At 41.6% G+C, this 24388-nt stretch overlaps 1 protein-coding gene across 1 annotated transcript in view; it reads left to right on the forward strand.

The window, feature by feature from the left end:
* pcxa (pyruvate carboxylase a) overlaps window positions 1-24388 on the forward strand; it is a 161294-nt gene that overhangs the window by 88594 nt on the left and 48312 nt on the right. Inside the window, exon 10 of the mRNA XM_053478152.1 lies at window positions 14643-14825. Within this exon, the coding sequence (XP_053334127.1) occupies window positions 14643-14825 (183 nt within the window). The remainder of the gene's footprint in view (window positions 1-14642; window positions 14826-24388) is intronic.

Genomic DNA, 24388 nt, shown 5'->3' on the forward strand with positions numbered 1-24388 from the left:
CATAATCGTGGTGTTTGCTTCGGTTATGACATAGCATAGTTTATTATCTGCTGTGGTAGATCTGATTTATTTACATTCAATAATGAGGCTTTATATCCTCAGGAGGGGTCATTACATATGTAATATGTAAAACAATATTGTTTTAGAGATAATTTCACGGAAGCTTCTAACAGAACGAACAAACTAATAAATTTTCTTAAAACCTTATAAAATTAAGTAAAGCGAAATTCCCTAAATGTCCTTATAAAATATCGCTGATTATCAACGCCAGAACGAATATTTCGATATTTTACGGAAGCATATATATATATATATATATATATATATATATATATATATATATATATATATAAACTATATATATATATATATATATATATATATATATATATATATATATATATATATAAACTGCATATATGGAATGAAACCTGAGATAGTTACACATACGCACTGAATGACGCATAGATAGTATGCGCGATTCCTTGCGCCATCTGCTGAGAGAAATGAGAATCGCAGGTTGGAAAAGACAGGAAACGTCATGCCGCCGCGCAGCTGTCAGCGATTTCACGTAAAATAAGAGCAAAATAGCTTTATACTGGCTTTTACTGGTGCGATTTAAAAAAATTAAGCATACAGGGTGATTAAGCTCACAGAACTAGGAAAAGTCATGAAAGGAGGGTCCTGGAAATTGATCGAGTGTGAAGTATTATTTTTTTTTTACCCCCTTGCGGTCAAATGACCGCTGCTCGGCGCTTCTAGTGTTAAGTTCTGACCATCTTCCTTTTCTTTCTATTCTTTATTCCATCCTTTCTTCCTTCTTATTTCCTGCATCTTCCATTTTTTTTTTCCTTTCTCATTTTTCCATTCCTATTTCTTTCCGTCCTTCCTTAGTGCTTTATTTGATTCCTTTTCCTTTCTACCCATTTTCTTTATTCTTTCCTTCTTATTTCTTTTTTTCTTCCTTTTCCCAAATACAGTTCAGCTTATTCTGATGGTAATAAAAATGCTTATTATAACAGACAGCAGAGCGGCGTTCCTGTCTCAGAGCTCCAGGGTTTAGGGTTGACTAATAAGCTCAGGTTACGGTCTGTATGGAGCTTCTCTCTCTCTCTCTCTCTCTCTCTCTCTCTCCTTTTGTGCCTGAGTTTCCTGCAGGTTCTCCAGTTTCCTTCTGCATCCCAAACACATGCCGTAACCAGGAGATGTATTACAGAAATAACTCAAATCTTATGGTTGAATTAAAAGGTTTTTTAAAGATTTAATTCTAATTCACAGAGCCTAATTCCAGAGCTTTCTAAAAAGCTGTCCTAACCTAGGAAAACTTGGTTGTTGTTTTTTTCCCCCCTGTATTGCTGCTTTACATCTGTTTATGCTGCTATGGGTGAAAAATAGACACTAAACAATATAAAGGCTCATAAAAGTCGACCAAAATGATGTGACTTGATGACAAAAAGCTTATTAGTGACTCCCGTGAGCCGTGACACTGCAGTTAGAGACCACTAAAGTGTTTTTGCTTTTCTGTTTATTTATTTTTTTACGAGCTGCCTAACTGCAGTGGTGGACAAAAGCATTAAGGCAGCATATAACATGTATTATAGTTCTCACAGTGCACAAAAAAGGTGCTTTCGCTAATTAGATCTAGCTCATCTGGCCGAAGCATTGTGCTAATTAACGGAAAAACTACTGGAAAAACAGGCTGTGACGACGGTAAACAACTTCTGGAGTTGTGGCCTGGGTCAGCTCCAGACCTAACCTCAATAGAAAACTATTGGACAATGGTGAAGAAGGCAGGAGCAGTCAAGAACCGTATAAGAACCATTGCATAAATCACTAATTTTGTCATCATTGAAAGAAATGCGATTGAGATCATTAAAACATGGAACTTCACTTCTTAATACTTTTAGTATAGCGATATCCAAAGATCGTTTTTAGAGCACTCGACTTGAAACGGATCCTTTATAAAATGGCCACATTTTCATCTTTGGTTTCTAGGTAGCAGACACAATATGTAATTATATCCTAACTTGAGAGTGGATGGTCAAGATGGCACTCCTAAGGTATGATTTCCATCTGTAGTGTGAATTTGTGATCGAATCTGGCCCTCGTAACTCATCACAGGATGTAAGATAAGGACCTTTTAGTACACTGTAGAAGCAAAGGTTCATGGACATGTGACAGTCACATTCGCATTTGGTTCTCCCTCAAAGTTGCGAGCACTTTGTTTTGGAATGCTTTTGTATGCTTTAGCTTTTTAAATTTCCTCCACTGGAACCGAGCCTGTTCCAGCGTGACTGAGCTCCTGTGCACAAATCATGCTCTGTGAAGATACGATGCACCCAACAACTCGAGTGTCGATCACTGAGCTCTGACTTCAATCCCGATTTGAGATGAACTGGAACGCTGACTGTGCACAAGGCCTCCTTCCTTAAATGGTTAGAGGTGCTTATATTGGCGGTAATATTCCACTAATGGGAATAAAAGCCCAATCTGAATGAAAAAGCATTGTTGCTGTCTCAGTTGCAATTGACCAAACAAATCAGAATGAAAATATTAAGCATGCAAACATGACAGTTCCTCTCTTAGAATGAATAAATTCTTGCACCGTTGCTCCATGCAATGGGCTACATTTGGGTGCACTGATTGGCTCACTACTTTACATGTAGTAAAGCATCCAACGTTTCTGGCAGATTAAATGCTACATATCCAAAATATACCATGCACGCTTCCCGAAGACTCGAGGCTTTTCCAGCGCCGACGTTAAGACAAACTCTGGAGTAGGAAGTTCAACACTTCCTCTTTTAGCTTGTGGTTATGTCCACAGATTTTTGCCTATATAGAGGACGTTAATGTTTCAGTACAGCCTACTAGCTGTGTGGAGAAGGAAATAATTCTGGTGCTCGGGGACTGTAGCTGGGCACTGGAAATCAGCAAGGGTGCAAAATGCTGTCTCTGCTATTTTTAACATCGTTCCTGTCCTGTCACCACAGGTTCCATGTCTGTTCCCAATTCCAACCTGACACTGTCGCATTACATAACCGGATGTCTTCTCAATCCCAAAAACAGTGTCCACAGTACTGTGACTGCCTATACCTGTAACTGAACTTTTTTTTTTTTTGTTGTTTTTTTCCCCAAAGACCTTTCTTGATATGGTCACATTAAGTTCGGGGGGCGTTCATGTCAAACCTGGACTTTTGATTGTGCAGAAAAACGGGATGATTGGGACTGCATTAGTGTAAAAAGGGACTTTTCGCGCTCAGTGTTCCACTAGTGCTTGGATACCATCAAGGTAGAAAATTTTCTCAGTATGCCGAGCCATAAATGGGCTACCTGCTTCACGCTGGCCTCCCAGGAACTCCTTTAACGGCCCAAACATGTGGAAACGGCTGGGAGCGAGGTCAGGACTGTACCAAGGGATGTGGCCATAACTCCCAGCCGAGTTCCTGTAATGTACAAGTGGTGCTGAACAATTGTGTGTACAGTTCCCATAGACAGATGCATCTGTTCTGCAAGTTGGTGACAAGTTATCCATCGATTATTTATTTTTAAAGATTAAATTCCACTTGCGGAATGTTCATAGGGACGACTGCAGGGGCTCCAAGCCGCCGTCCTGATTTCGACTTTTAAAAAAAAAATTAAGTATTTTTTTCAACTATTTTCCACCAGAGAAACAGTAGCATTTATGTCCTTTTTTTTCTTTCGTATCACACTAAACCTGAGCATCATGATCATTAGGTAAGAAAAAAAAAGACTATTTATTTTTGGTATGGTGTCATTCAACTTGCATCACAACAGTTTTCCAAGCAATTAAAAATTTTAATTGTAGGTATTGGAGCATTATGCCTAAAGTTAGATTTAATATGAAACATCTGCAAGGCAGAGTTAGTTCTGGTTATGACACTAACACAATCTTAATAGCACCAATGTGTATTTGAAGACTTTCCATGCTGAAGTCTCCTTAGTTAAATGTTCAACTCTCTATTCACATATTCAGCTTCCTCACATTAACAACAGCAAAATAATTTATTAGCAGCCTCTGAGTATGCCGAGATCCTTCCATACAATCCCCAAGTGTGTGTTACTGTAGCAATAATAACGTATGATAATATAGAACCAGCACTAATCTGTCATTTGTTACAACTGGATCAGTGTTATAGACTTTTAATGCGCCTTTCGACTGGAGAATTTCACCCCACTGTCTGATAATATCGGCCACAATTTCTGCGTCCTGATATCTTTGTCACGGATTTAACTGCAGACGTGGCATTCGACACCGTTCATATTGAATCACAGCCAGCTGAGCCGTATGTGCCTGAAGCTTCTGCCATTCGTCTCGGATAATGAACCTTCTTTCAGAGTCGCTTAGATCTTTTCCACTTGTCATCTTCATCCAAAATCAATGTCGGATGGATCTGGGTAGCATTATTTTACACATCATGGGGCATAGAAAGCTGTCCGCTGCTTAATTGTATTATCCGAAAGCGTTCTGGGTTCTTCACTTATTCGTCACCTCGATGTACTGTATACGTGTGAGAATTATTTATTTAATATATGTATCACAATGTATACATGCATACTGAGTTCTTCCTGTTTTTTTTTTTTTTTTCATGCTTGGCTTAAAGTTTCAAGTAACAAAAATGGCAACTAATATTGAATCAAGTGAACTAACACCAGAGGATGTACTACTGTTAAATCTTTAGTAACCATGGCAACTTGGCCATTCGGGATAATGGCTATAACCAGGGGTGAAATTGGTTTTAAACTCTTTCCGGTACCATGTAGTCAGTAGGCGAGGAGAATTTTGAGGTTTTAGACGGTCTTGTGAATTTTGTATTTTTGTCTCCACCTTTTGTTCTCTAGAATTGTATCGGCTACAGTAAATAACTGTTCTAGGGTTGAATTCCAAATATTATACAATGGAAAGCTGGTGCTTTTATGTCGGGTGTAAGTTCCCCACACACTAAGTAGTGCCCTTGTTCAGAGGGTAGAAAGGGATTTTGAAGTCAGCCTTGTGATCCAAGCTATTAAAAAAAAAATCTTCTAAATTCACTTAGACATGACGTAAATAAATTAGTGTCCCAGTAGGTTTGCGCTATAAAGATGATGCGCTGCTCATTACAGTACAATAGTTATCTCCTGATGAGATGAGTAACTAAGTGAAGGGTTACAGCGTTAAAGGACATGATGGCTGTCTGGCCTTATCGGTCCGCCTCATCCTGCCGTGTTTAAGGGTCCATTATGCTTAAAGCACACAATCCCCAAAATAAAGGGAAATAATTTGTTAAAACTTTACCAAAAGTTTTGTTAAAATGGATTAGCAGAACACCAGCCTAGTTTCCCTATAACAAAATTAATTACTGCATTATTTTTTTAAACGTCCAGATAGAAAAAGAGGATTAAAGAAGCCGCCTATTTAGTTGGCCCTCATGCTGGCTTAATTTAAACTTCTGATTCAGGTTATACTCTTACCAAAAGCCAGAATTTGTAGCACAATATTACCTTGCCTTTTTTTAAACACTATGTAATGGCCATCTACTGTATTTATTTCTATTCTAAGTCTTGAAACATGGCTAAAATAATAAACGCTGACTGGAATTATGCGATGTATTTTCATTGACTATGCTTATTACAACACTTATTCAGCCTGTTCTTTGGAGAGAATGATGAAGGTCTTTTATTTTTAGTGGTATATAAATCAAATTAACCTAAATTTATACTCACTTTATCCAACTTTTATAATGCTAGGTAAGAACGATCCCTTGTACCCCAGATCTCCTAAAAGCTACAATGATTAAGTCATGAAAGCATGACACATTGCATGTATAGGATTGTTTACAAGACAGATTTATTTCACGTTTTATTGCTTTTGCATTAGCGTCTATAAACAGTCATTTTATCACCATCTTTCGTTTTCCCCTTCACTAAATCTAAAGACAAAAATGCATCTTTTTGTTAGACTTTTTTTGTCCTACACAATTTCCCATTGCGGAAAACGTACTGGTTGCAAAGCCCTGACACTGATGACTCGGTCCAAAGAACGATCCTTACATAAATCTTCAGCATATAAATAAACAAGTTTCTTTTATATATAGAACCTTTTATTGGTCTTGGATTATAAGGAGTGAGTCCCTGTAAAGGAGTTGTTTCTGTGCAATCAGTAATAGATTAGAATGAGTACTTTAATATAAACCCGTTGTCTGAATTCAAGCCTGCACATTTGTCAAAGCCTTGCTGTATAGGGTTGAGTACCGAAACCCAATATGGGACCGCTACCTACTGTACATAACCAGTATGTACTAGAATTAAATGCCTATAGCCAAGTGCGGCTGTACTTCACGGCTGTACGTCCCGAAACCATGACGTGCAGCAATTGTGTGTAAATGTGAAACGTCAAACTTAATAAAACGTTTAAGGAGACGCGGGAAGTTAAAAGCAGAGGGATGCACAGTGTTTAACAGCATGCAGACATCAGCTGGCAGTGTGGGCGTCCTCGGACCCAGTCAGACCAACCCCATCAAGAAGTCAGGAGAGCTGTCGTGTTTTCCCAGATGGGATTGCTGGTCCGGCAAAATAATGGACATATTTCTGCAAAAGAATTGGCGAAATTTGAAGCTGGCTGGTAGCATATCAAGAATACCAATTACAAGATGATTCTCTCGAAAGAGGCCCCAAATATTCTATAATAACTCTTACTATGATGAAGCAAACAGAACCAATAAAAAATACGCTATTGTACGTACCTTGACTTGCAGTATGTGTAACGGATTGCATTACAAATTTGCATGACAAAGTTGCATGACACCGTTTGTGTCCTGTGACATTTTTGGATGGCCTCCATCATGAGAAAGAGGTCATTGATCCGGTCATCTCCAGTTTCCGTAGCATCCTCTGAATAACACCTTTTTAAGGGTACGTCAGGAACACCATATTTCTTCCAAAGTTCACTCCGATGTCGTTTAAACAAATGAGTGACCGAATAAGTTTGAACTACGAAGGCTCACTGCTCATTACTGTACACCGCCATCCTGAAGAGAAGTCGAGTGACTGAGTGCAGGGGGTACGGCATTAAATGGCACAATGGCTGTCTGGTGCCTACCTTATCCGACTGACTCAGGGGGGTCTCGGTGTGTTTAAAGCTCCATATACAGTACAGTACCGAGGAGCACATTGTACGTTGTTTCGTTCAGATTGCTTTGTCTTAGTGGGGGGTATTACGGGATATTCGGGGCCCCTTTCGAGTAAATCACCCTGTACTTTACTCTTATTGGTGTTAAATTATTGTTTTTTTTTTTATATATATAATAAAAAAAAAATTACGGGTATCGTAAAAAAGACTCAAATGATACCCAACTCTAGTGCTGTAACAGAAATTGTTCAACACCAAGTGACCACTGTCACTATGCTATACAACAGATTATCTACCAGGTCAGTATTTCTTAACTTATTTAAATTTATTTAATTACTATTTGAGATGTTACAAAATGGAAACATTTGCTGTAAACTCTGACCAATCTCAATAGTTCACCAGTAACAACTGCAATAAAAAAGCTTCCTTATGCACATTAGTTCAGAGGCTGGTAAACGTTAATTAAAATTGTCAACTTGTCAGTAAAGGACACGTGCACGCACACACTGCCGCAGGAACACTGTTAATAGTGTCATATATTTTAATTATTTATTTTCCTCCCTCTGTGAACTTAGTCATTAAACTTGGGTTAATGAACAAGGTTGTAGCAGTGACAACTGTAATGAAATCCTAGATTGTAAACACTGAATGAACTCCATGACCCACCACATGCTCAGGTTTTAGAAATTAAAATGTTAGTTGGCAGAAGGTTTTAGTGATACAAATTGACTATTTGCTGGACTCCATCAGAAGGGAAATTAGGCATTTTAACACTTTTTAAACCATGTTTTCACCAAGACGTTATCCATGTACAAATATGATGCATTTAACGGACAAGTGTGAAGATATCGATGTTAGTTAAATTGTCATATTCTTTCTGCGTCTGTCCTTGGTGTCCGTTTTTATGCACGTCCCTCAAATTGATTTTCGATTTGTGCTGCTTGTTTCTGACCACAGCAGTCAAGCGTTTCTACAAGCCATCATTAGGCTCTGCGATCGTAAATACTTGCTGCTGGATTCTTCAGGTACCATTAGCACTACCACGGCAACAATGATGTGAATGATTGTACTTCATGTCACGTTATGGACGGATTTTGCACACTAATATTTTGTTCGACTGCCTTTGGCTTTGATTATGGCACACAATGTGGTGGCCAATTCATGTGTAAAAATGGTTGCTTTTCCCAGAACCACTTTTTTTCCCAAAATAGCCTGGTCATTCAGGTCATCAGCTGACTTCCAATTTCATTGCCACATAATGTTGCTGAGTCTAGAACCTGACCGAGAGGCCAATCCCAGATCTCAGCACTGCCTCCCGTGGCTTGTAAAGTGGGCACTATGTATGATGGTTGCATCGCTTCATTTGCTTCCCTTCTTACCCTGATGCACTAATTACTCTGTAATAGGGTCAATCTGAACTCATCCGGCCACATGAACTTTTTCTCCTGCTTTAAAGTCCAATCTTCCCAAGTCCTAGCAAACTGAAGTCTTTTTTCTCACTAACCTGAGGTTCTCTTATGGCCACACAACTGCTTAGTCCCAATCCTGTGAGTTCTCATCACACTAAATATATGTGGAAATGCTCTTACTTTTACTATTACACACGGCTTTGATTTCTACGGTCCTTTTTTACGATTAAGCTTCACCAAATATTTGTCACCACTTTTTTTTTTTTTCAGTCAAAATTCGTCCATGATGACAGTTGAGTACTAACCTTTCAGGTAGGTTGAATAGCTCGCACCCAAATTACAGCAGTCTTCGTTGTTTTCTTTGCTTGATGCAGGCCAACAATAAAACTTTTCAAACCTTAATTTGAAATAATAATAATGAATTTGTGACGAATTCAGTTAATCTGTTTTGTTGATCAGCTGATGTTGGGTGAATGTGCTTAGTGTAGCCTAAGATTTCTGTTCTTGGGTGATAATAGTAGAACCAGATGTTTTCACATCATGGTTCAATTAATTGTGCATTCGGAGATGCTTTTCTGCTTGCCATGGATGTAAGGAGTGGTTGGGGCATCTGTGGCCGTGGTGCCTTTCTTACCCGCCATGCGGAAGGTGCAGGTTCGGTCCCCACCCAATGCCCAAACCCTAGTCACTGGAGAAAGGTTTAAGCCCAGATAAAATGGAATGGTTGTGTCTGGCGTAAAACCTGTGCCAAGTTGTGTGCTGAGCAGGCGGCAGCAACAAGGATGTAAGGAATGGTTAAAATTATAACGGCTTAAATGAGTTAAACTGTCAATGTTGACATTAACTGAAGCTTTTAACCTGTTTCTGCTTTATTTTCTATGTTTTGCTGTTGCACCATGATTGGCTGATTGGATTAATTGCATAAATATGCTGGCATGTTATTAAGGGTCTAGTAAATGCATTTTCTGAGTCCATTTGTGCATTCAGACTGTAGCTTTCATATATTCTTTTGATATTCTTCTTAACTGATTTTTTTTTTCATCTCACTTAATTTTGCAGTAATTTCCCATTACTGCCTGTAATGTGACCTGATAATTAAAATGAGTCTGACAGTCCTGCTTCAGTTGGCAATTATAGATCAAATTTAATTATTCATTATGTTTTTTTTTTTCCCTCTCTTATCAAATTCAAGCTTAGAGCGATTTCAACTTATGTATTTATGGTATTAAATCCAGCAAATCCTCCAGCTTAAGTGTGAAATGAAACATTGACAGTCGGTGCATAGCAGCAGTTCACAGAAGAATTCTTGAGTCACCACTCGAACGGGCCGCGGGTCACGATCTTAATACACTCGAGAGGCGGTAATCAGGTTTCCAGCTTGTACTGGCGTCCTCGAGAGGATGGCTTCCGTAAACACGAACCTCGGCGAGGCAGTGTCATGTATTTTTCAGCATTGTGTTCATCAGGAAAATACAGTACCTGCTGAGGCTTGTCTTCGAATTTATTCAAATTCATGCATGGCCAGTTCAGACAAAACACCCCGCATTGTTTAGCGTTTCATAGCCTGTGTATACACACGTGGCTATTGATGATCGATTTTATTATTATTATTTTTTTTTTTAAGGATTTTGTTTTTAAAACCATGTTGTGTCTGGAGAAGGAAAAGATTTTTAGGCAAAGAAGTGCAAGTTAAGGGATAGTGAGTCCTGAAGGACGATCGATGCTGTATTTTAAGGTTGAAGAGCAGGGGAAAAAAAAAAGTGGCCACATGGGCAGTCTGAATTCTTCTTATTTTTTTTGTTGCCGTAGTGACCGTGAGAGGTTTTTGGCACGAAAAGATCATGGCAAATAGTGTACGGCTGTTTGAGACCCATGGAGCATTGGTATGGTTATGAGCAAGACCCTTCACACCTTTAATTGGCCTGTTCTCCAGATGGAGACGCACAAAAGCACTGATGAGCCGCGGCCTCCAGCATTACTCACCATCATGTGGAAATGTCACTACACACACACACGTGCACACGCCGAGTGCTGCAATGATGGCTTTCTTTCTTCCTGGCTCAAATTTTTTGCTTTTTTTCCTTTGTTGTTGTTTCTGCCTCAAGCTTGCGTTTCATATTGTTTTTTTGTTAAAGTCTGAATACCACATGTTTGTTTAGGCATCCATTTTCCAAGAAACTGGACATAAGCAGATTGTAGATTAATTCTAGAACGCTAATGGGTCCTTTACGTTGTGCTGCTAATGGACGATACAGTAGAGTGTCTCCCATTAACACAATAAAGACAACTTTTCTTTTAAGAATTTGATGCAAATTGCTTACAATATAGGCGGCATGGTGGTGTAGTGGTTAGCACTGACGCCTTGCACCTCCAGGGTCCGGGTTCGATTCCCGGCCAGGCTTGACTCCCGTCTTTGTGCATGGAGTTTGCATGTTCTCCCCGTGCTTGATGGGTTTCCTCCGGATACTCTGGTTTCTTCCCACGTTCCAGAGACATGTAGGTAAAGGTAATTGGCTAAGGGTTCCCAAATTGCCCTTAGTGTGTGTGTGTGCCCTGCGATGGATTGGCACCCTGTCCAGGGTGTGTTCTGAGCCTCCTGGGCTAGGCTCTCGGCCCCTATACCGCTTTATCCTGTATTCAGGGTTGCGAAAATGAGTGATTACAATATCATGTTGTGAACGTTGTTCCATGTCCCAGTGATGACTTGGTACATTTTCCTATATATACACATAATCAAGCCCTAACAATTAAGCTTAATTAGGCCTAATTTTAGCAGATGCGATTGTACAGCCTATAATCTCTAGTAAAAATCTATTGCTATAGCTTGCTGTAGGTTGCACCATGCTTGGTTGCCAGAAGCTCAGCAGTAGCTGAGATCTGTGCTTAAAACCAGCCATTAAAACTTCCCATTCCCTATTACATTCACACTGATGCTCATTAACAGAGCCCCGGAAAGCAGGCTTGATACCACCCCAAGGAACACGTCTTTCCACTCTGCTCTGCAGGTGGATTTTGTAATTGTGTAGTATTTAAGGCGCAGATCTCTAGCTGAAATAGACAGAAGCGGTCGATCGAGGGGCTAACACGGTTCCTGGAACATCGAATCCTCCTCTAGAGCACGCTTGCTGGTTAAGAGGAAGGAGCCACAGGCTACTTTAATCTCCCTCTGCATCCATGCTGCACATGGAGATGATGCGGAACGAACGATGGAGGAGAAAAGTGTGCGATTCGCAGGGAGCTCGGTGTGCTTTCAGGTTTTTTCTGATCTTGCATTTTGGTTCGAGGGGGAAAAAAAAAATCTCCCTGTAAGCTCTCCTGTGTGTAAGGCATTTATGAGATAATGAGCACAGCAAAGTGCAGCCCTTGGGAAGCTATGAACGCCACCATTCTTTTCTTTCTAATCCCTTTAAACAGAAAGTGAAAGGCTGTTCTTGGGTTTTGGAAAGCTTGTCCAAATGCAAACGGGGCCGTGAAGCGAGTGTGAAAAAGCTCGTTTTGTTTGCTTCATCCTTCTAGCAATTTTTTTTTTCCCAGTCTGTTCTGGGAAAACTCGCCCTCATTCGGCTTTCATATAAAGGTGTGAGGTTGCATCTAGGCGATGCTGTTCTCGTCAACGGCAACAAGTTCACAGTATATTTTCTTTAAAGTCTGCAAGTGTTCAAAATATGAATACGCATCAGTGACATTAACACTACAGTACCTTCACCTGCTTCCCTACGAAATCCTTACGCCAAGTGTACAGCGGAGCCGTCAAACTCAATTTCTGTCCAGTATCTTTGAGAGTCACTGAAGGCCCTATAAACTAAACCTGTTTTCTGGGTGCATCTTTTCTCTAAGCTGAGTCGGTTGTCAGGATGTCATCCTTGCGCAGCATGGAGCTGTATAGCAAAATGTTTGTATAATCATAATACATGTGCAATCATAAAAAGACAAGAATATAAGGCTTTCTTCTTTGTTTTTAATGTTAAGTGTTGTAAATCCATTAGCTCGGTGTCCTCTATTCCTGGCTGCCATGTTTCTCTGACATGTGCATATGCATTTAAAAATTTTATTACGAGACCTCAGAGTGGCGCAGTGGTAAAGTGCTCGCCCTATCATCCGGAGATCGCTGGTTCGAACCCCGGGGGATGCTGTTTTCCTCTCATAGGCGGAGGCACAGAGAGAGCTGATTGGCCGAGCTCTCTCAGGGCGGCTAGCGCTTTCCTCAGAGTGTGTTACTCCGCCCCTAACGGTGCGTGAGCAAGCAGTTCGAAAAGATGCGGTCGGCTGACGTCACGTGGTTCGGAGGAAACAGCCCTTCGGCCCTCCCGACTGAGTGGTAGTAGTAGCCTTAATGTGGGAGCCCCCTAGTGACGGGGAGGAATTGGCTACGACTAATATTAGGGAGAACATTGGAAAAAAAATTATAATAATAAAAAATATTTTAGTACAGTGCAATTACATTAGGCATAGAGAACATCATGTAGAGAGCGAGTATGTTATTGTACGAGTCTTTCTGAAACACTGACCAGGTATATTGTAGGTGTAAACCTCATGCTTCAACCTGACACATAGCTGGAACAGGCTGTATTTAGGTTGTCCACCTTGAGACACTTGTGGTCTACAGTCGGCAGCAGAATTTTTGGCCCATCAATGCATTGAAAACTATCCACCATAGTCTTGTGTGTGTGTGTGTGGATATACTGTTACTATAGTCATGCATATTGTGTGTATGCATGTTCCCAAAAATTTAAAAGATGGGCACTTGTACTGTACCTATGGGCATTATGTGAAGTCACGATTATCCAGTTCGGTCTCGGCATCGTGGTTTAACTGTTCCTGACAGCGAAAACTAAGACAACAAAATAAGTGTATTATTCTGGACTCAAACTTCTGTCCGGGTTTATAAGGATCTGGCTGTTTCGTATTAAAAAAGACATTAAATAATTAATAACTGGTAGCAAAAAAAGGTTCGCTATAAATAAAATTCAGCAAAAAGAGGTTATCTATAATCTCTAATCGAATCACAAAAGCAGAAACTTAATGTAGCTGCGGTGAACCATGAAGGATTTCTCTTTAATGGAGTTAAACCGTTCCTTTGTTTTGTTCTCGTTTTTCTCTCCTTCTCTCTTTCTCACATTTATCCTTACCGTCCATCAACCTCGGCAGAAAATCGAGCCATCAGAGCACAGGGAGGGATGTGTAAGAGGAAAAATGATAGAGTACAACTGCGAAAGCACCAAGCAAATGGTGACTGCACTCGGTGTTGGTTCTGTGTTTGCCATTTCTTTTTTTTCTTTTTTTAGAAATGGAATAACATCATCTCAGGAAAGTGCTCTCTGTTTGGTTTGAACTCCAGTCAGAAATCCTAGAAACTGGCCACACAGTCTTAACTTTGTAAACCTGTGTTGGATTTCATGATAATAGTGATATTAATGATTTACTCTACTGTAGATGGTAGAGAGGATGTACAGTATGGTATTGAAGTTTGATGGTCATGCAATTTTCATAACATACTACTTCTGCACTTAGAAAAGGACATGTGTGCTAACCACCGACCCACTGTCCTAAATCCTCTCTTCAGGCAACTGCTCTTTATCTTCAACAATACTTGCCTTATAGTTCTTTAGAAGAATAAACTACTGGAGAAACAGTTTTGGACGCCTGCTGGTTTCACCAAGCTCCTCTGGGTTCAAGCAACATTTCCCTTGTTTTCCAGACACATTTAGTAGAAAAGATGTAGCTCTCTTGCTCAAACCAGTTTCCCCTCCCAACCAAAACCACTTTGCACTCCTGCCTATGGATGGCTGTAGCGTGACCCGTCAGTCGAACATGTGATCTCTGTATCCAACAGGTTTCCCATTGCGCCATTTGTAAACAAGACAGTTTTATATTCGGTCTTAATCACTCTTGATGACTTGTTCCAGATGTACGTACATAAGCCATAAAATGTAACCCAACGCATCTACATCCTGGGCAACAGAGCTATCAGACCCAGCGTCACCAGGATTTTGTTTTATTAATCCTTTGGTGTGTGGTTGAACAAGATTCCATACCAACATGACCTGGTGTAAATGTTTTATAATTAACATTTAATTAACCCCTTATTTTTTGTGGTCTATCTGCAGGTTTTTCGCAGCGGTGAAGGGATGGGCATTCGGCTGGACAGCGCCTCTGCCTTCCAGGGTGCCGTGATCTCCCCCCATTACGATTCTCTCCTGGTTAAAGTCATTGCCAGCGGTAAAGACCTTCCTGCCGCCGCTGCCAAAATGAGTCGGGCCCTCGCAGAGTTCCGCGTACGCGGAGTCAAGGTAAGAGCCAGCGCTTGGCTTTAAAGATCAGACGGACAGCCTGATTTCTCCCCGTGTCCGCGGTGATGAAGCCGAATGTATGCGAGGTTCAGCAAGACAGTTAAAGCAGAATTCCTCAACCAAGGTCTTTTGATGAAGCAAAAGTGCTGAAGTAGCAGCTCTGAGAATGCCAGGCGTGTTTTACCCTCAACAGTTACAGCAGTTTAGCGCTTATACCTTAGCCAGGAAAGGAAAAGTGGCAGCTTGTCTCGGGGGACGCGGCAGCGAGAGGACAGAATGACAGAACGCAGAAAGAAAGACATGGACAATGAGAGTGATTAAAAGTGACTAACGTAGATGTTTCGCAGCGGGTTCTGTTCGTTACACATCATGGTTACGCAGATGGTTAGAAAACCAGTTTTTCTGAAAAACGAAACAAAAACTGTCGTCATGTGATGTTATGCTGTCGTCGTCCCCCACCCCCCACGTCCTGCATTTTGGAGCAGAGCCGAAATTTCTATGCTTTGAAGATGTGGGAGTTCAGATCTTGAGGCTAATTATACAGAATGAGTCACACGGGGCTGTAGTCCACACACACACACACACACACACACACACACACACGGAGTGATGGCTATAAATTGAATCCACTGATTGCAGGCCACAGCTATTACTGCTGAAGTGTTGACGAGGGGGTGAGGAGATCACCATGTTGGTGGGTTTTTTTTAGATTATGTTTTTCCCCCTCAATCAGCTTGAATTAACTGCGTACTGGTTGTGTGAGGACAGTCCAGTCTCACGAGTAGGATGCTGGTCCTCAGTTTAGCATCTCTCTTGTTTTTCCCAGCTCCGGCTTAAAAATTGACTGAATGACGCCTTTGATTAGTGTGTGTGAGAGAGAGGGAGCGAGCGAGTGTGTCTGCGTCTGAATGAGTTGTCGAGTGAGGGAATCGAAACAGCTGTTATGGTACCGGCACCTTTTAATGTCGCACCTTATTACGGACCTTGAGTTTAGTCACTATGTCATATCCTCTGTGGTGTCTAGGTTTCTCTTGATCATCTTCACTCGCTGTACACGTACACACACTTCTGCGCACATACATTTCTTTCCTTTGCTCAGTCAAACTCCAGGTGAAAAAGCTTGGGCGCTTTCCTATATTTGAGCAGGATTAGTGTCTTTATAGTAATACAGCTCCATGCACACAGTCTAGTTTGCACCTCTTATTTATTTATTGCATTTTTTTTTCTGCTCACATCTCCGTGCATTGTTTATTTCCCATCATGAGCTCAGAGCCCGCTGAGCCGGGTGCTGTGTTGTAATAGGCAGTAGAACGGTAGTGTTTTGAACATGGCTGCGGGTTCTACTGCAACGCAGCCCAACCATTTCAAATAATAACCGAGATCGGTGCCCTTAATGCACGTTCTGTCCTTAAACTACACCAGCATTCCAAAGCAGTTATATAGATTATTATTCTAGTTTGTTATTAAACTCTGAGCTGGAGTATTAAGCTCGGGAGCGCTCCATTTAATCTCAGTACGCGATCTTGCAGAATAGCCACAACAGCTTGTTTCGATTATTTCTCTACTTGACTGTACAGCACAGCGATCTTTAATAGCGCTGTCTGATAACGTTCTCACCGAGTGCTACAGAAGATCCGGCTGGTTTATGTCTCCTCACGTAAACTTTCAATTAAATTTTATTTGTATAACGCTTTTAACAATTGACATCGTCGCAAAGCAGCTTCCTTTACACAATCCAAGGAATTATTTTGTATGATTCAAAATGATAAACCCGAAAGCTGAGCGAAAAGCGAATCAAACCTCGCTGCCTCCGCGTTGTCGCTCCAGTGCTGTCGTTAGTGTTTTCTGCATGGTGTTAATGAACTGTGGCAGCTGTGAGAGAAATGAGGTTTGCGATCCTATGGCTGGAACCTGCCGTGGTCTGATATGCAAATTATCCAAGGATGACGCAGGATCTAGAAGCTTAAGAAAGACTGGAAAGATGGCGCTGTAGGTTAATGTACTAATAAAAACCTCTTGTAGTTACCAAGTACAACGGAACCTTGGCTTACGAGTTGAATTCGTTCCGGATGCGCAAGTCCTTAAGTTGGAAATTCATATTGCGATACAAATGGTTTTTGTAAGAAGTAATGTGGATGCAGATAATCCGTTCCAGCCGCCTAAAAATATCACTATTACACATTTCCAACACTATAATCATATTTTTGCATATTAAAATGATTGACATGTTATTAGGCTGGAGACCGAGCAAGGGTCGACTATTATACGGCGCCCCTGGAGCAGACAGGGTTCAAGGGCCCGGCTGCACGCAACCTGTTGGAGCCGGAACTCGACCCACTGACCTTACGATCAGTAATTCGGAGCCCTAACCTTACCCCCCTCCATGTAGTTTCTTCCATTCTGTCCTAACCCCCCTCCCTCCCTATCTTCCCCCTCTTGTGCTCTCGCTCTCTCTCTCTCATAAGTTAAGAAGCATCTACCCCTGCTCCAGGGTACTTGAATTGCTCTTGTGTAGTTTTTTTTATTAGGTTTCTTTATTATCTCAATTTATTTACTACCTTGGCATCATAGGAGATTCGATTACCTGTTTAAACACCAGAGCCGTGTTAAGTCCCGCGCTATCCTCTGAGGTGTAATGAGCTAACCGCGGCGGGTCTGCATCAGCGGCGACACTCTGCCCTTCAGGGAGTTTGCAGGATGGTACACAGGCAGCTCAAAGGAGGATGAATTAAACAAATGAGACAGATAGAGGAGAAAGTAGGACGTATCATAAATTATCAATTTAATACTTAGCGTTTATATTACACTGAATTTGGCCTGTCTAGTGTCAGGTTTTCTCCCCCCCCTCACTTTTTTTGTGACCTAGTTGGTGTTTTTTTTTTTTTTTTTTTTAAGCAGATCGTTAGCTGAGAGAAAATACTGTCACATAGGGAGTACTTACTGCAACACTCTAATATCTTTCATTTTTATTGGGTTTTAACTGGTTTTTCAAACTGGTAGGAGAGATTAGCCAATAGTAAAGCCAGACCTTTTAACAACAGCTTGGTCAAGTTGGACCCAGCGACTTGGTATTCACTTGATCAGGGGTCATCCAAAGAAAATGACTTTTGCATTTTATTTAAGCATGGTTTTTTTTTCGTTCCCCAAAAATGCTTAAATAAATGAGGCTGATACTTGCTGGTACCTTCTGTTTAAGTTCGTCAGGATTGAGGTTCATACATGTAAATTACCACGGATTTTTTTTCCCTTCCTCTGCCCACTGACTGTAATGTTTCGTCTGGAATGCGAGTATGATTGAACTAAATGGGCCCAAATTTCACAACCCTCGTTCCATGCGAGAATTCGTTCCAAAGTTCCGCTAAAACTCATAAGATTCTGCACTTACACCAAGCTAAATCAAGTTGGTATCTTTCAAGGTTACACAGTGTATTTAGTACAAATTATCTCTCTCCTTTCACCAGCAAGAAAGCCATATAACGGTTTCTTTATTTTTTTTTTCTCGTATGCTTGGAACAGCAGGGTAAGATGCCATCCTGTTTTGTGAGTGCCGACCAATGAGAAGACTGACTGTCTTACATAAATCATAAGTCTTAGTAGTCTGACCTGTAATATCTCTCTTATAGATTTCACTTCCATTTTAAAGAATACGGAACAAATAGCGTCCCATATCCGTTCTTTTCGTTTTCAAATATTGGGCGATAAAGCGGTAAATGCAAAGTGGCGTTATGGTGGCAATGGTGCTAATGCGAGATAAGGGAGTGCAAATGGCAATACATGTGTAAATGAGTCTGGAGACGTAAATTTAAGTGAAGAAGGATTGAAAATGCCGACTTTGTACCTGTTGAAATGATGAGAATTGAAGAACAATAGTATAACGGAATGGGTAAAGGTGTATGTGTAAGACTTCCTAAAGCTGTAGAAGTAGGGGGTGTGCGGTATCTGCGTATTTAATATTTCTACTGCTATTATTTTTTAATTATTGCTGCTACTACTAATCATCAGTGCACTTTCAATGTAGGCGTAACTTGAGTCGTTCGCTTTTAGTCACCCCACCCCCGCCCCCTTTTGCGTCTCACAGTATAATCACTGCTAATTATACCATTAGTAAAGCCTCCTCTTACAGTACAGCAGGTACCCTCTCAAGTTACGTCTGGTCTTCTACCTTTCATCCATTTCGGTTTCCAACCTGTCACTGTTCCCACACAGACTGCGCACGTTTTGTTGACCCAAACTCAAGTGTTACGATGTTCTTCTGCAGTTGTTCCATCACATTTCTTCACATTACATGCTTCGAGAGATGAAACGGTAATGAACACGCACCTTGCCACATCCTACATGAAGGGTTTTGGACGAGACTTTGAAGTCAAGATCGGCGAGTAAACTGACAGCAGAGGCCGTGGCCGGGTGTTAAGGGTTGAATTCTTAGCAAGTGACTTTTGAAATTCTTAAAGCAGTCCATCCATCGTTAAAGAAACAACTAAAACACAAGCCACAAACTGAGAGCTTGATCAGGATGAGTGATGAGTTTAATAAAGCTTTGAATATTTCCTATCATTATTTCTTTTTTTTTTTTTAATCTTTAGTCCAGTTTCTGTCTGCTTCAAAGCCTCGAGCTGGACGTTGCACGAATTTAAGGGATTCGCTTACAGCTGCAATATTCATCTCACGTGTCTGGTTGCCCTCTTGCCGATACGTGCAACGTTCCACCCAGACTTTCCTACTGTCCAAGAGGAAAGCTGTTACTGCATGATACCAAGGTGTTGCACATCACTGTCAGAAAGGTGTGCCATGCTATGTGCCCAGAGGCCATATTGGGTTCAAATGGAAGCTGTGGGAATGGAAAGGGGGAGATGGACTGAACACAATCTGCAGTAGCAAAGGTATTGGACATTGATGGAGAAGCAGCTAAGATAGATCATCATTTTAGAAAAAAAAAAGTGTAAGAAGAGTAAGCGAAAAAGAGCAGAGGAAAAAAAAAACTAACCCAATCAGCTTCTGGAGTGAATATGTGAAATTGAATAAAGAAGCAGACTTAAATATGCCCCCTTATTGCCCTAGGGAGATTTTGACTTTTCCTACTGTAAGAGGAATTGGTCCCTTAGTAGTAATATCTGGGCTTTCTCCTCTGTTTTTGCTCCCCTGGCAGCCCTTGAGTGTCAAATACTCGCTCAAGATAATAAATGTTATATTTCTGTAGAGGTTCGAGGTTGTGCTTGTCTGCATTGCTGCTGGATCCCGACGCCTGTTTGAATTTTTCCTGCCGAGGACGGGTACGTGCAAACCGAGCTCTCTCTCTCTTCAGCCTGGCTGCACCCCTCAGTCGTCATCTCTCCTTCTCGAGGAACAGTCAGGCAAGGATTTGGGGATCCGTTTTTGGGCTGTGTTGATCTACTGCTCATGCGAATGCGGGCAAGCGCTTTGACTATCTAGAGCATTGACGTAACTTTGGTTCTGGGACGGTTCTGTTCTCCCGGCACCTGACGCTGCGGTCTGTGCCAGTCAATAGTATCTTCTGTCATCGGGAAGCTTTTATCAGTACTCTGATACAAGCCTTGGCAAAGACTTGTGTCCCTATTTTCCTTCTTAAAAGGGAAAAGAGGTTGTGGGAAATCGTTGTATTGCACACGCTTGTCCAAGAAGGAGGAGACTCGGAGGGGGTTGAGGGAGAAGGAAAAAAGAAGAAAAAAGCAAAGGTTATTGGGTAATTCTCATCTGGCTGGGGAAGGCTTACGCTACAGACGTGATTTGCTTCTCAAAGCTGTCTTGTATTCCTCCTCTGTACACCTCACGTCCTCTCTTTCCTCACTCAGCTTAAATTGGAGGCAGAACGGGTACATCATGACCCTTCTGCCTGAGAGATGTCCAAACACCTCCGATCAGCCCGTCCTCCTCCTTTGTTGTGACAGACACAGGAAGACGAAAGTAAAGGAGGACGTGTACAGAACAAGAGCTATATACTTTATTACACAGTTCTTTTTTTTTTTTTATCATCACTGGACTCGACATAAATCTTAGCCAAACAACGTGCACCAGGTGTCCCAATTAGCTCAGCATGCCCTGCACTTGGGAGTCTACTTTGAGCCAAAGAGCAGCACGCAAGATCTTTTATCTTTTCTCAGAGGTGTGGCGGATGTAGCTATTTGCTTTAGAGCGTGCGGGCTGACATCCGAAAGGCACAAGTTGAGCCTTTTGTTCTTGGTGTCATTGCATGAACAATGCATGTCGCTGGGGTTGGTGGAAATTGTGTGGGAAGCCGGTATGCAGAGCAGGTCTGGTGTTAGAGCCAGAAAGCACAGTTGGAGGTGTTGAAGCCGAAACTGGCTCGCAGAGGGTGAATTTGAAGAGCAAGTTAGTGCTCTGTCAACAGCCAGGAAAAGAGAGCGAGCTACAGTGGGTGCAGCTGCAGCACAGTTCTCACAGCCAGAGAGAGAGAGCGAGAACAAGCTGTCTCTGTCTGCGTAGCTGGTGCCTGTCGTCCTGCATACGTGATCCACTCACTGTCTGTCAGGGCTTAAAGCTATAGTTACTGTTTTTTTGGCAGAGACCAGTGTTCATTCTGTTGCTACTCTCCAAAATACCACAAGCATCCATCCTTCATTTCACACCTCCCTTCAGATTATTTGTGTGAGATGTCCAGTAACGTCCTCCTTGTGTTGTCTTACTTATTGTGCCTATTCGCTATTTAAATATTGAAATTACTCTTTGATTTGTCATTTGTCCCCCATTTTTCTCTCCTCTTTGGTCACTTGCCGGTTTCCTCCCACATGCCACCCCTCCTCATCATACACAGCCTGTCCAAAAAAGATGGCTTAAGAACTCTCCAACGATTTACCATACAAACTGTAGAAATGGCCGCTATGTTCGATTTGCCTGGAAGGTTAACTGTTGAACTTTGAAGCAGTGGATGATGGTAAAGTGGTCTGATGAGCCCAGATTGATCCTATTTTGGAGTGATGGGCCGGTCAGGGTTAGAAGGGAAGTGCATGAAGTGATGCATCCATCATTCATAGTGCCGACTTTACAAGCCTCTGGACAAGCTGTACATGACAGTTTGTTAGGTCTAGGCTTAATGACATAGCAATAAAAGTGCATCCTTTGCATGTGCATCCTTTGTGAATGACATGGACATATTCTTGGACTCAAATAGTGAAAGGGATTCGGGAGAACATTTTGGAAACCTGATTATGCACCGTAATCAAAACTATTGCGATCAAATGAAATTTTTTGTCCCATCAGTGTATGATGTCTGCAAAGCACAGGGGATAAAGGCTAACAGAGTCCTGTACAGCCAGCGCTCTGACAAAAGCACTCTTCTACACAAGAGCACACCGATGGCCATGATTGAATAGCATCACTTTGATCACTATTCATTTGGCCCAAAGTGTTTAGTCAATTCTGATGGAAATGTACTGCACACAGTTAACATTTATTTAATGGTATAGTGTAAATTGGGAAAATTAATATAGCACTAGTCTTGGACTACATCCCGTAGGCATTATATAGGCACCCACAGCCCTGAACCGCACTGAAAGCACCACACGTTCTAAGAAATGAAGCATCTAACCTGGTTACAGCAAAGGCCTTCTGCTGCAGTACCACATCATCCAATTACACACCAACCTTTATCCCCCTCTCCTTTGTTCAAGTCATCCATCTCTAGGCTTTTCTCCATCCCTTTCTTCTTACTATTCTACAAACAGTCCCACCATAGTTTTGTCTTCGTCTGTCAGAAATCATATTCTTTATCTGGCCGACAGGGGGAGTGGAGAAATATGACTGGAAATAACAAAGACTTGGCAGTAAAGCCATGAGCGATGACTGAAGCAGCTTTATGTGAACTTTTAACGAGGCGTTTGGTCTTTCACTTTGACATCTGTGCTTCCCTGGCTGGTCAGTTTTAGCACCAATAAAGATTTTGCAGCAACAGTTTGGGAGGCGACACAGGCATTCATAACACCACGTGAAGCCGACTTTTCGATCCGGCGCAATTATAGCTCAAGTTGACGTTTGAGTTTGAGAGAGTACACTGTAAATAAAAAAAATAGGCTGTGATAAAAGAACACATCACTGACCACACTCACAATCAGTGCCAACAATTTTATCCTGATTTGTCGTAGTGAGAGTCGTGATGAAACAGGGGACAATACCAGAGAAAATGGAGGCAAGGCAGCATTGCACATTTTCTCATATCTAGGATTCATTCCTGAGGGCAGGAAGAACCCTGAGTTGGGGGTAGACAAAAAGAAGGGTTAGGGTTACAGAATAAATGGACAGAATAGTAATGGGCTGGAATTGGTTAGAACCCTTGCAGGGCATGGAAATGAGAACACTTACTGTAGGAGTGCAAAACAGAGAACCTTTGGGGGGGCTGCGAAATGGAGAGAACCTTTGGGCTGTGGATAAAATGGTAAGAAGCCTTGGGGGGGAGACGAAATGGAGAGAACCCTTGATGGCCGGGGCGAAACAAAGAGAACCACTCGCTGTGGTGGGGAGAGTTAAGAAATGGAGAGAACTCTTGAGAGAGAAGGCGAAACAGAGAGAACCCTTGAGGAGAAAAGGGGCTTGGTGTGAAATGAAGAGAACGCTTGAGGAGAAAAGGGGCTTGGTGTGAAATGAAGAGAACCCTTGAGGAGAAAAGGGGCTTGGTGTGAAACGGAGAGAACCCTTGAGGAGAAAAGGGGCTTGGTTTGAAACGGAGAGAACCCTTAAGGGGATTGCAGAACTGGTTAGGGAGGGGTGCAGTCAGGTGAAAAACTGAACCCTTTCCATGGAGACTCCTCAGATGAGGGGATGGCCCTTAGGGGGTAGAACACAGAGAGCTCTGCAGGGGGAAAACCCTGAGAGGGGAAGACCTGATAGAACCAGGAGGGGGTAAAGCCAGAGAGGACATGGCTTTGGGGGAGCGAAAACCCTGATACGGAACTCAGAGAGATTGCCCGGGGGCTGGAACTTCCACACCCTAACCTACGCTCAGGCCTTTATTTAATTCAATTGCCAGTGAATTTTCTTGTACCCCATTTCTCACATGTTCCCTCTTATAGGGGAAAACCGACTCCTACAGTTTTACCCCAACATACAATCTGGAGGAACACCACATAAACAACCCTAACTGTTTTCTGGAGCTATCTTACATCTTTATGCACAGTGCTAAGTGCTTGCTTCCCCATTTACCAAAATCTTTGCAGTTTTCGTCTTCATTGCTATTCCTCTTTGAGATCGTAAGACTTTGTAGATTATTAAATCTGTGCCAGCATGAAGTCTACTAAATAAATTTGCCTCCTGTGTAATTATGTTAGCAAATTAGCAGCTGAAAATGTATAACTATTATAACAATAACCAGCTGTCAGATACTCGTTTGATATTCTGTGTGTTGTGTGAGGTGTGTTCCACTTCATTAACAGTAAGAAACCCTTTAGCAAAATCCCTATCAGGACTCATTTTGTCAAAAAATAGCAGCTTTATTCCATGGATGTTTTTTTTTTTTTTATTCTGAAGAGAATACTAGAAGAAAACATTTGGATTGTAAGTCAGACCAGTGGAACTACTTGAGGTATGATGGTAGA

The sequence above is a fragment of the Clarias gariepinus genome, chromosome 19 (genome assembly GCF_024256425.1).
Source record: "Clarias gariepinus isolate MV-2021 ecotype Netherlands chromosome 19, CGAR_prim_01v2, whole genome shotgun sequence".
In the NCBI taxonomy this organism is placed as follows: Eukaryota; Metazoa; Chordata; class Actinopteri; order Siluriformes; family Clariidae; genus Clarias; species Clarias gariepinus.